We start from the raw sequence: 12424 nt of genomic DNA on the forward strand, positions 1-12424 counted from the left end.
CTCTATTAACCATTTGCCAGGCTGTTATTGTAAATAAGAATATGTTCTTAATGACTTGCCTGGTTAAATTAAAGATTAAATGCATAAAAAAAACATTAACACTATTTATTACTGTGTTAAGTGCTGTCATATGTGACTCTTATTGTAGAAAAGTGTTAAAACTATATTAAAGTAATTCTGACAAAACGTTTTTTATGATGATGTGAAAGATCTATTTAGATCTATATATCTGAGGATATAAGAAGCAGAAACTGGTGTTAGGCTTAGTTTAAAGGGCACATTTATTTTTCACACAGCTGATACTGGTGCTGCGAACCTTGTTTATTTAATTGAAAATATGATAATTTAAAAATCTGAAAACAATGTGAGAAATATGTGTTTTCTCCACTTATTTCTCCCACTGGTTTCATATCTTTAATTTAAGTGAAATATTATGCAAATCAGATGGATTTCTGGTGTATTTGATCTCTGTGTTGTACAGTGATGTTAAATCCCCCTTTTAGATGTTAAGTTTTAGATGTTAAGTACTGCTTGTTCTGAGCTCCGCTACCAAACATCTTCTCCTCCGCACTTCACCGGCTGTTTGTTTCCTTCATATTTATGCTCAGAGAGCACTCAGCCCGCTTTCAGAGAACACGCAGAGAGCACTAGCATTGCATAAGCGCGGAGATTGAAAAACGGTTATTACCCTGTCATTATCAACATTTCCACCAGTCCTTTCTGTTCCTGTCATTTATGAGGCTGTTAACAAGCTGCACACGTGATTCACCTTTATTTTTTACCAAAAGGGGAAGAAGAAAATACCTGAGTGCTGATGGATCTGCTTCCATCTGTTGCTTCCACAGTTAGGTTATAATTTAACTGCTGCTCTGCATCCAGCGCTTTGGCAATGATGAGGGTGCCACTGGCCTTCTCCACATCGAACCGGCTGTCATCATTTCCACCTGTTATTCCCAATATGGGCAAAAATCCACACCTAAAATTAGCACTTTTCACAAACACGGAGCACTCTGCATAATGTGATATCATGTGAGTCATTCTACAGCAACTTCCACTTGTGGAATGACAAGTAGAAAAAAGTAATTTATTTTTTTTTTTTATTTCTTAAAGCACTTTATTTTTATAGCATTTAAACTTGAATTATGTTATTACATAACTTAATGACTCTATAAAAACATATTAATTACTATCTAAATTATTTTGTATTTTTTTGTGCATTTATTTGAATAATTAAGAAAAGTAACCTTTTTTGTAGTACAGTGTTAGCACTATATCAAAGTAATTCTGCCAAAAAAAGTCCTTTATAAGGATGTGAAAGATCATTTATCTGAAGTTAAGTAAAAAAAATGAAAAGCAGTAACTGGTGGAGTTTATAAAGCCATTTTATTTTTCATACAATTTTCCACTGATACCAGTGCTGTGAACCTTGTTCATTTAATTTAAAAATATGATAATTTCAAAATTATTTAAAAACAGTCTGAGAAATGAAAAAAGTGTTTTCTTCACTTATTTCTCATATTGTGTTTAGACTTTAAAATTATCATATCTAAAAAAAGTCATACAAAATAATAGTAATAAAATATAGTTTTAAAAATGACTGCAACTGAACTTCAAACCACACGTTATTGATCATAATATATCTGCTAAAATAAGAAATCTGGTTGTATTCTATTTATTGTCACAAAATATAATAAGAATAAAGAAAATAATAAATTGGGTCTTTATTAGGTGACTTTACATAAAATTATGAATCAATTGAGAAAAAGTCAGATAACTGAATAATAACAGTGCACTTTTTTAAATATGTAAATATTTCAAGTCAAGTAATGCAATAAAAATGAGTGTGGTTTCATTACAAGCTGGTATTTTATATATTATTTATTTGGCTTTATTAAATTTCATATAAAGCAAATATCTCACAGTCATTTGTAGATTATTGCAGTTAAAATCATAAAAAAAATATAAATAACATGCTCTGTGATTAGTTAATCTGAATTAAGCATATCCATCACTTGTTGCTAAGAAAGCATTTTAAACTATACAATTTAAATTGATTTCATTTTTGGATTTAAGTAGCTTTAATGAGTAGATGTAATGGATTTAAGTAGGTTACATTTTTAAAATAACGTCTTGTTTTGACTTAAAACAAATTAAATGTTAAAAAATCTAAATACATTTTAATCATAAATAGTTTTTCAAGTCTAAATCTGTAAAGGCTAGAGACACAAAAATGGATGTTTTCTGTAAAATGACCCATTAATGGATTATGTTACTGATGGATGGAGGGATGGATGGATGGATGGATGGATGGATGGATGGATGGACAGATGGTGGATGGATGGATGAATGGATGGATGGATGGACAGATGGTGGATGGATGAATGGATGGATGGATGGATGGACAGATGGATGGATGGACAGATGGTGGATGGATGGATGAATGGACAGATGGTGGATGGATGGATGGGTGGGTGAATGAATGGATGGATGGGTGGATGGATGGATAGATGGATGGATGGGTGGATGAATGGATGGGTAGATGAGTGGATGGATGGATAGGTGGATGAATGGATGGATGGATGGATGGATGGGTGGGCGGGTGAGTGGGTGGTGGATGGATGGATGGATGGATGGGTGGATGGATGGATGGATGATAGATGGGTGGATGGATGGACGGATGGATGGTGGATGGGTGGATGAATGGATGGATGGTGGATGGATGGATGGATGGATGGATGGATGGGTGGATGGATGGATGGATATACAGGAAAAAAAGAACTTTGGTATAACAGTGCAGTAGACTGTTCTAATGGCCAATAATTAAGCTACAGAGCAAAAGTTAAAGCTGTAAATCATATTGATATAAAATACAGTGAATTGGTGTGCTTATACATGTATCTATATGTACTGTATATGTAAATACATACGTAATTTAAATATGAGTACATATCCATCCATAAGTAAATATCCATGTGTGTTTGAGTAAATAAATGTCATGATAACACTGTAGAACAGTGGCCTAGAGCAATCAATTTTCACATTATTTTTTTACAGGAACTGTGAGGAGGAGTGAAAATACTGCAGCAGAGTGAAGAAGAGAGTAAAGGTGATGAAAACGCTCATCAGCAGATACCTTCAGTTCTACAGTTCAGGTCACACGCCATCTGAACGATGTGAAAGACTTCTTTAGTGTGCGAATCTCCTTTTACGCAAAGCAAAGAGAGAGAGAGAGAGGGAGGAAAAAAACGAAGCATGAAGGCAGAGATTAAAGAGAAGAGAGATTAAGTTAAGGAAAGCTGATTAGCGCGGGGCAGGGATGAAGGTAATGAAGCCAACGGTAAGTCCATTTACACTACTAAAGAGCTATAAATCAATTACAGCAGGAAATATTCCAAATTATTAAGATCTTACACTTCCCATCCACCACCGCATTAAAACCAGAGTGGAGGAATGATATTGATTACCTTTGATATCAAACCAGACAGGAGAGTCTAGAGACTGAGTGCTGATGACTCCCACCATATGGCCCACTGGATCGCTCTCCATGGCGGAGAATTGGAGCGAGGCCTCCTCGAACACCAGCGGCTCTTTAGGCGGCTCAGGCTTCGCAATCCACTCAATGTGCAACCGGCAGATGGACGACTTCTGAGGCCGGCCATTGTCCAGAGCCTTAATCTGAGAGAGAGGATTGTGCGTGAGGGTGTGCCGTATTGTGTTTTGTAGGAGCTACACTTAAAGGTTTAGTTCTAGTGAAAAACACCCTATTTGGTATAGAATATCATTTTAGAATCATAATGCAATTTAATTGTAATTGGCACAAGCTCAATATTTACAACACTACCTTGTTAACATGTACGGTCAAGGTAGGCAAATTAAAAACAATATTTAATAGCAGGATATGTTGAATCAATTTCTGTGTTTTTAAAACCACAATTAAGGATGCAGCACCATTTTTGGTGGGGCCAAAAATACTTAACAAATAACAAAAAACACCTGGCCAAAGACTGAAACAAAAAAAAAAGGTTCTGCATTTTTCATTAACTTGTGCACTTTTTTAACGCATTATATTAAAAATATTTTCATCTTTCTTTTTTCCATGAAAAACCACTGTTCTGTTTAAAAAAAAAAAAAATCACTTATTTACCAAACAATAAAAGTGCTTTTTTTTGCCATTTTCAGAAAGATCTTTTCCGTTTTAAATATTCAATGCATTCCTAACAAACTAGAACACCAAAATATTGCAATGTCAGTGTCCTAGTATACGATCTTTACCTTTTTGAGATTCTATAAAATTAAAAATGCTTTTAATCCCTCAGTGGCAGTCACACACACATTTACTCACATACTAGCAAACAGGACAATAAGAACACCCCTCACCCCCAAACCCAACTTCCTACTAATCCAGGGGTTTGAACCAGTAATTATCAGGCTGAGGGGATGTAATCAAGCATTATGGTTTATCTCAGACATGTCAAGCACTTTATGCACTATGCCTGAGGCACCATTCTTGGACAGCTCAATGTCCAAGATGCTTGGAGGAGAGCACTAACAGTCTGGTTCTGTTATGTGGCTAGAATCGAGATGAAAAAATGAATGGCGAATGGTGATTTTTAGGGAGCCTTTAGGGAGCATTAGATAATCACACCCTGATAATGCTTTACATTATCTGTTTTACATAAATCCAGTCAAAACTAATTCCACCTCTCTGCCTTCCTGTTTTCTCAATCTATCTCTTTTATGTGAATCGAGATGACCTGTTCCTTATGTTGCTCTCCACTGCCCGCTGTGTCATAAATTAGTACCTGTTACATTAGTTTTAGCTATAGCTCCACATTATCTCTCTGTACTGTAGTTTTTTGTTATTTGATTGATTGTTGTTTGTTATTTTGTAGTTTTGGTTCCTCCTAAGGTTTCTTCCTCTTAAAGGGAGTTTTTCCTTGCCACTGTTTCGCCACAATAATTGGCATCTCTGTGGTGCTGCTCATAAGAGGCGTGGACCTGTTTTTCTCTGTAAAGCTGCTTTTTGAGAACTTCTGTTGTAAAAAGCTCTATGTAAATACAATTGAATTGAATTGAATTGAATTGAATTGAATTGAATTGAATTTAATGGAAATTCTACAGTAAAAGTAAAGCCAAATTTAGCTTCTTTGGTCTCCTAGATAAGAGAGATGTTAATTGACTTCCAAAGTAGGAATTCACTGATATACCAATACCGATTCTTTAGCTTTTATGGAACATGATCAAAGTCGTGGGATACAATACTAGTTACTGTCCTGTGACATACAGTATGGCATGTCAGTGTACATTAAGAGTGTTCTAAATGTATTAAAAATAGCTTGAATCTGAATATCTGTTCAATTCTGATATGGTTCTACTCTAAAATCATCATGCATTCCTAAAACTAAAAGGTTCTTAAAGGAATCAGAAATGTTTTTTCTGCACAGAACATTGCTACATGGTATTCTGCTGAGTGTATTTCTCTAAAGGACTGGCCTCGCCAGCACGGTTTTTGAAAGGAAGGGAGGAAATATACCGTGAGAATGTGATAGTCTCCCGCTGAGAAAGCCTCTTTGGAGGAGATCAGCCCCGTTTTGGGCTCGATGAAGAATTTCCTGTGCTCGTCTCCCTCCTCTATGCTGTATGAGATTTCAGAGTAAGGACTCTCATCTCTGTCCTGGGCAATGACGCGATAAACCGGCTCCCATCTGATCGCCTTTGGGCGCTCCACCAGCCTGATTTTATAGACCTTCTCCAGGAACTGTGGAGGGTTGTCATTTTCATCCTCCACCTTCACCACCAGACGAACCACTGTAGACATGGCTGGAGCTCCATCATCAGAAACAGTGACCTGTTTAACAGAAATAACAGGAAATACTATAATTGCAATAAATGATAGCACTATCATTTTAATAGACTTGAGAATTTTATGCCACTGATGTAATGCTAATACACAGATTAAGCATTACAATATGACAGGGCTCATACACCTTTCACAAGGTAAAATTCAAGCACTTTTCAAGCACATTCAAGGCCCATTTTCAAGTTTTTTCCAGGACCTTTCAGCTGTGGCAAATATATATATATATATATATATATATATATATATATATATATATATATATATATATATATATATATATATATTTATACAGACTGGAAGCTAGCAGGTCTCAAACAAACTCCTTGTTAAATCAGTTGAAAGTCGGATCCCCTTCAAAGAGCCGCTTTTCTTTATTTCACTCGCTCTTCCTTTCTTTATAATGCCATAGAATAATAAAGTAAAAAATTTAATTTAGCTGGATTTTAAAAAACATTATTTTTAATTTCAGTAATTAAAAATATATATATATATTTTTTTTTTATTTACTTATTTAGTCAGATAGTTATTTATTGTAAAGTAAATACAGTTAGAATTTCAAGCATTTTCAAGCACTTTCTCCAAAATTTCAGCACTTTCCAAGCCTGGAAAAAACAGAATGTTAAAATTCAAGCATCTTCCAGTATTTTTAAGCACCCGTACGAACCCTGAATATGACCACCCTCTTGTTGTTTCTACACATTATCCATTTTACCCGCTCCACTGAGCATATATTATATGGAAAAAGAGCAATAAAGACTTACATGTAAAAAGTTCCAATTATTAAGGATATTCAGACACTGGAATTAAAACGTTAAAACAGTGGGCAATATCATCAAGGTCAGCAAAAATGATTGAGGTTATATCCATACACTGTAATTACACCCACAATTAGTTTAAATCCAAATAACTGAAATTTGTTCTATGTAAAATTGGATACATTGGAGTTAAGTAAACATTTGATCTTATTGTTTGTGCTATACTGTTCACGCTAGAGCACTCTCTTTCTCTGCCAAAAAGAAGATTAAATACAAACCGATTTTAATCCCCTAGTTGTATAATGATTGTGCAAAGCAATTGATTAAAAAAAAACATCAATTTAATAAACTTACAAGCTAGGCTCACAATTTCCATCTAATGAACTCAAGTTTTCAGGAAAAATTACTTAAAAATTGAGGCAATGAAAGACCTCAGATTGTTTGAGTAAGTTCAGCGTATGCAGGCTTAAAAAAAGGAAATAATGCATTTTTTATAAAAGGCCTGGCTGAGAGAGTGTTCTGGAGATTGTTAGCAGCAGTTCCTTCACACTGCTGGAATGTGTGAAATTACAGAGTTACCTGAGTTTCACGGTTCTGACGAGCTTTCATTTAAATCTCTGCATATTGCAAATGTGGCTGAACTTCAAATGTGATGTTCAAAAACTTTAATCAATCAACACGGCACAAGAAATGTTCATAATTACAGCTCCAGCACTCTCCTCGTATCAGCGGAGCAGGATTTAATGTTGAAAAATGCCCTTTAAAAGACTATTTCTTATGCAGATGCTGCAGAACACTTAATACAGCTTGGGAGCGGGAAATGAGATTCAGTGGGGAACGCATTGGCTCCGGTGTGAATAGACTTTTAAACATCGCCAGTTTAATAGCTTACTTCAAGTATGTGCTCTCCTTGCTTTTCACGGTCCAGTTTTCGAGACGTTGTTGTCACCAAACCTGTGAAGGAGGGAGGAAAGAGGACGGTTAAGAAGTTCTGAAGTGGTCTGAAGTTTAAATAACTTTTAAATTATTAAATCAATAATAAAAAACATCAATAGCAGGACCAATCAGTAATAATAGAGACCCTGTCACTGATGACTGATGATATATTCTAATATATATATTTTTTCTGAATAAAAAGATCCAAAGAGCAAAAGCTCATTCAATTAGTCTTTATCTTTCATATTCATTTAATCAATATTCCACTGTGTTCGTGATGTGAATAAAAAGACACAAAAAGCCCAGTGTTTCCTCTAAGGAGCATTTTCTCCCTCTGTTTGGTTTGGTTTCACACAGGCACAAATCTAAATGCACCAAAATGTGCACCAATAAACCACGTGATTCTGTGTTCCAGAGCATATATATATATATATATATATGTGCAGTGTGAAGCTGCTTTAACACAGAAGGCTGAACATTTGTTGCTTTGTTGCTTTTGGCATGTTCTCCTCCACCAGTCTTACACAATACTTTTGGATAATCTTATGCCTTTACTCCTGGTCCAAAAATTCAAGCTGTTTAGTTTGGTTTGATGGCTTGTGATCATCCATCTTCCTCTTGATTATATTCCAGAGGTTTTTAATTTTGTCAAATCAAAGAAACTCATAATTTTTTTAAAGTGGTCTCTAATTTTTTCCAGAGCTGTATATATATAACATAAACACTGAATCTACCTCTCGAAGGTTTGTTGAAGGCTTAGGCTACTGTTTTGCCCGATGACAGGAATACTTGACGACCACTAATGTAGATCAGTAAAAGGCTGTTTGGTAATACACATCAAATCATTTGGCAGCCTAATTTGCACATTGATGTGGCAAATTAAGTCTGAAGAACATGAAGTCCTAAACCTTTGGTTGAAGAGGAAAAAAGCATCCTTAAAAATATGAAAATTAACTATTAGCATGTAAATGAGAATAGCAATTTGTGTGCATTTGAAGAAAACAAGTTCATGAATAACAAGAATACTTAGCATAATTCTGTCTGTATTATGCTTTTATAGAGTTGAATCGGGACTGCAGCCACAACATTAAAACCACCTGCCTATTATATTGTGAAAAAATCCTCCTTCATGCCATCAAAACAGCTCTGACCTCTCTAGGAATAGACTTTCTATGAATTTTGGGGATAAGAATTTGACCAAATTAGCAAAAGTCAAACATTTAACTTGTATAATAGTAATAATTCAGACTGTGTGAAAACAAATAGAGTGTTGATTAGGGGTGTGCCATATCGTATCATACGCAATAATGTCGCCAACATTTTTGAATATTGTGAACAATATTATACCCTGAAATATTGTGCCATATCACCCACCCCTAATTATCACATCATGGTACTACTTTTTTGCTGCTTTTCTTATTTCCCATTATATATCTACAAGAGACAGATTATATCTGTCCAGTATCATTTATTTTACTTTAATCCTGGATAAACTGAGATATTTGGAGTGCATTATTAGTATCATGCCAAATCATATCGTATGCAATAATAAAATCTAATTTTCGTCTTGTTTCAGTAGTGCATTCTTATTTTTTCGGTGTTTTTTTGTATTGCCAAGACTATTGTTTTGCGAAAATACAAGGAAATATCATGATATTATTTTAGGGCTAAAACTCACCCACCCTTAGTTTTGATGTCATCTATATTTAGTAGATATTTCCTGAACAATTAAACAAATTATAGCACAATTTAAGTGTGTATATTACACATGCTGACATATTACATACAATATTAATTCTGAAACAATACATATTGTACAGCCCCAGCTGAAGATGTCTGGTGGTATCTGGCAAGACATCAGACGCCCAATCATTTTTTGAGGTGAAATCTCTATAGATTACGTCAATCAATGGGCCTTGAATGATCATGGGCCATTTTCATCAGTGCACTGGTTGACCTTTCTTGGAGCACTTTTGGTAGGTTCTGGAAACATCCCTTAAACAGCATACCTGTCATAAGTACTGTATTTTTATGGTGGTACAAATTTCCCCCGGCTGTCTGAACAGTCAAGTTTCTTGTTGCCATCAAGCACCACGTAAAGTACACATCTTTTTAAGAGCACTTGACTGACCTTTGTTTAAATAAATACTGTATATTCTGAAAAAAGTACTGTATTTTACCTCTCTTTCCTCCTGTTTTAATTTTTTTTGTATAATTTCCTGTATTATATTATAATAAAAAAAAAAAAAACGTTGCTGTGCATCTCCAAACTAAAATGTCACTAACCTCGCGAGAGCTGCCACCCAAGTGGCAAAAAAAACACCATGAAACAAAAAATCAGAGAGATGGATGGATGCAAGAAACACTATACTATGACGATATATACTGATACTTACTATGTACATATGTATAATATTATACATACTCCCTCTGTCTGCAGAAAATACCAGTGCTGACATCAAAATAACATTAAAATAAAAATACTATATATTAATATATTTATGATATAATTATTTATATAATAATATTAACTACTAGATACTATATCATGACACTATCATACTGATCCTCGGTTGGGCTGGTGGGTTGGCTCAAAGCGGGCGACAGAAAGTTCCCTTATTTTTACATTCAAAACTTGACAGGTATGAGATACAGACCTGCCTAATGTTTCGGAAATGCCATAATCCTTGAAGTCTAGCCGTCACAGGTTCTTATGCATGCCCGTTTTTCCATTTCTCAACACATCAGCTCCATCAAGAACTGACTGTTCACTTGCTGCCTAATATGTAAATCACATCCACTGACAGGTGCAATTGAACCAAGATGTTATGTAGCCTACATTACTTGTCAGTGGTTTTAATGTAATGGCTGATCAGAGAATTTCCACACTTTAACTGAATTCATAAATCGTTAAGGATGTTTCTACACATCAAATGAATTGGCTACGTTTAATTCAGAAAACAGCTGCTGTCTCAGTAAACTCTACCAGAGCCTGAGTAAATTCAATTACAGCCTCATTTTTACCACTTTGTGTTAAATTAAAAAGGCACTGAAGTTTGTAAAGCCTTAAACAAGTACTCTCCTTTGTGTGGGATCACTTAGCGTTTCTAATTTGTTTCAGTGTTCGCTGCTTGTTTCTGTAGTTACAGCTTATGGAAATGCAGATGCTGATAGTAAAATAGTCTCGGCGTTCTGCAGTCGCAGGGCGGAAGCTCCTGCCTGGCTTCATCGACCCGTCCAGGTCTGCGGCTTTAAAAGACTGGACGTACATTTGCATAATAAAATAACACACCACAAAACAAGAAACAGCTTCTGAAAGAGTAGAAGTAACAATTAAGAAGAAGTCTAATGGGATGCGTAGGCCTGTAACCCTTAATGCAGCCTAAAACCATAAAAGGCCAGAGAACAACAACTACACACACTGAAACGTCTGCATGATGTGGGAAATCCTTTTAGAAAGGAAAGAGTGTTCCTGAAGAGCTCTTCAGAAAAACAACTCAATGAGCACAATGGAGGACTACTTCAACACATGCTGCCTTCCATTTGAACTCCAATTTCAGAATTTGAAGAGTTTGATTAGGAAATTTCAGCTGGAACTCTCCCAGAAGGCTGGATTTCCTACTCTAAAAATCATGAAATCCTCACCAACCCTGTGTTCAGAATTCAATATGGCTGCCCCACACATCAACAGCAGTAATAGCAGTAGTATTATACAGCTTATTTTCGCTAATTTCTATTTATTTTCATGTCAATAATCTTGTCAATAATTTGTGTCTAATCAGCTGTCCAACAACTATCTGTGGACACTATGGTGGATATGGAAAACCGGTATCGCTAACCCTGCAAACATGGGACAATGCTAAAAATAATAACCTGGGACTTATTAAAAATGTGTAGTGAAGTAAAAGTGGAAGTATGAGTTAGAAATAGTATTCTAGAAGAGCAGAAGAGCATTTTAGTACTTAAGTATTTTTACCATATTTTTTTAACTATAAGGCGCATTATCAATAAACATATACTTTCTGGTCTATGTTCTTATATAAGGTGCATAAAAGTGGATTATAAGGCACATTAAGCGACACTAGTAAGGATTGCTACATTGAAGTGAGCAAGAGTGTCACCATGTTTCCCTTCTAATGGAGAAGCTGTGGGAAACGCCTAAGTAAACAAAACTGTAATTCTTAAAAAAAAACATTCATTTTCTTTCAAATTCAAGTCAAATGAGTGCTCGATGTTAATCTACACAGATTTCTCTCCTTAAATCTGTTTATGTTGGTGAGTAAAGCGCTTCTGTATATTTCCAGCAAGCTTAGATTTTCAATATTTTTTTAAAGGCTGGGTGCAGCAGCATTAGCATTAGCTGCTAACCTCAGCACTTGCAGGATGTAAAAATGCTGCCCGATAGTGCTAGACTGAGAAAACCTCCGTGTTCCAGTAACTCTGGGTGCTATCAGCTAGCGGTTTGTACCATGTAGCTCGTTTTAACTTGGCAAACACAAAGACTACAGTCCAATATACTCACCTCTGAATGGCAAAAGAGCTAGAGCTGCGGTTAGCGGCTAATGCTAATGCTAATGCTGCTGCACCCAGCCTTTTCCAGGAAAAACTTCGCTGAAAACTCACCCCTATGACGCTGTATTTCAGTGGAGTGGCTTTACTGTTACTTAATACCTGACTGGTAGAATTTATACATAAGGCGCACTGCTGATTTTTGGGAAAATTTAATCATTTTAAGTGCGCCTTACAGTCTAAAAATACAATACAGTAGTGAAGTAAAAATAATAATACAGTAGAGGACAGATACAGAATTTTAGTACTTAAGAACAGTAGTATTAAGTATTTTTACTTCGTTTTGGATTAAAAAAATTAGGGA

At 35.4% G+C, this 12424-nt stretch overlaps 1 protein-coding gene across 5 annotated transcripts in view; it reads right to left on the minus strand.

The window, feature by feature from the left end:
- The window catches only part of fat1b (FAT atypical cadherin 1b), an 80085-nt gene that overhangs the window by 49639 nt on the left and 18022 nt on the right, over nucleotides 1-12424 (minus strand). For all 5 annotated transcript variants that reach the window (XM_022684210.2, XM_049484218.1, XM_022684209.2 and 2 more), the window contains exons 4-8: nucleotides 7508-7569; nucleotides 5534-5848; nucleotides 3465-3675; nucleotides 3134-3202; nucleotides 805-944 (exon numbers count right to left, since the gene is read on the minus strand). In XM_022684210.2, the coding sequence (XP_022539931.2) occupies nucleotides 805-944; nucleotides 3134-3202; nucleotides 3465-3675; nucleotides 5534-5848; nucleotides 7508-7569 (797 nt within the window). The remainder of the gene's footprint in view (nucleotides 1-804; nucleotides 945-3133; nucleotides 3203-3464; nucleotides 3676-5533; nucleotides 5849-7507; nucleotides 7570-12424) is intronic.

Source organism: Astyanax mexicanus, chromosome 10 (assembly GCF_023375975.1).
Source record: "Astyanax mexicanus isolate ESR-SI-001 chromosome 10, AstMex3_surface, whole genome shotgun sequence".
Lineage (NCBI taxonomy): Eukaryota > Metazoa > Chordata > Actinopteri > Characiformes > Acestrorhamphidae > Astyanax > Astyanax mexicanus.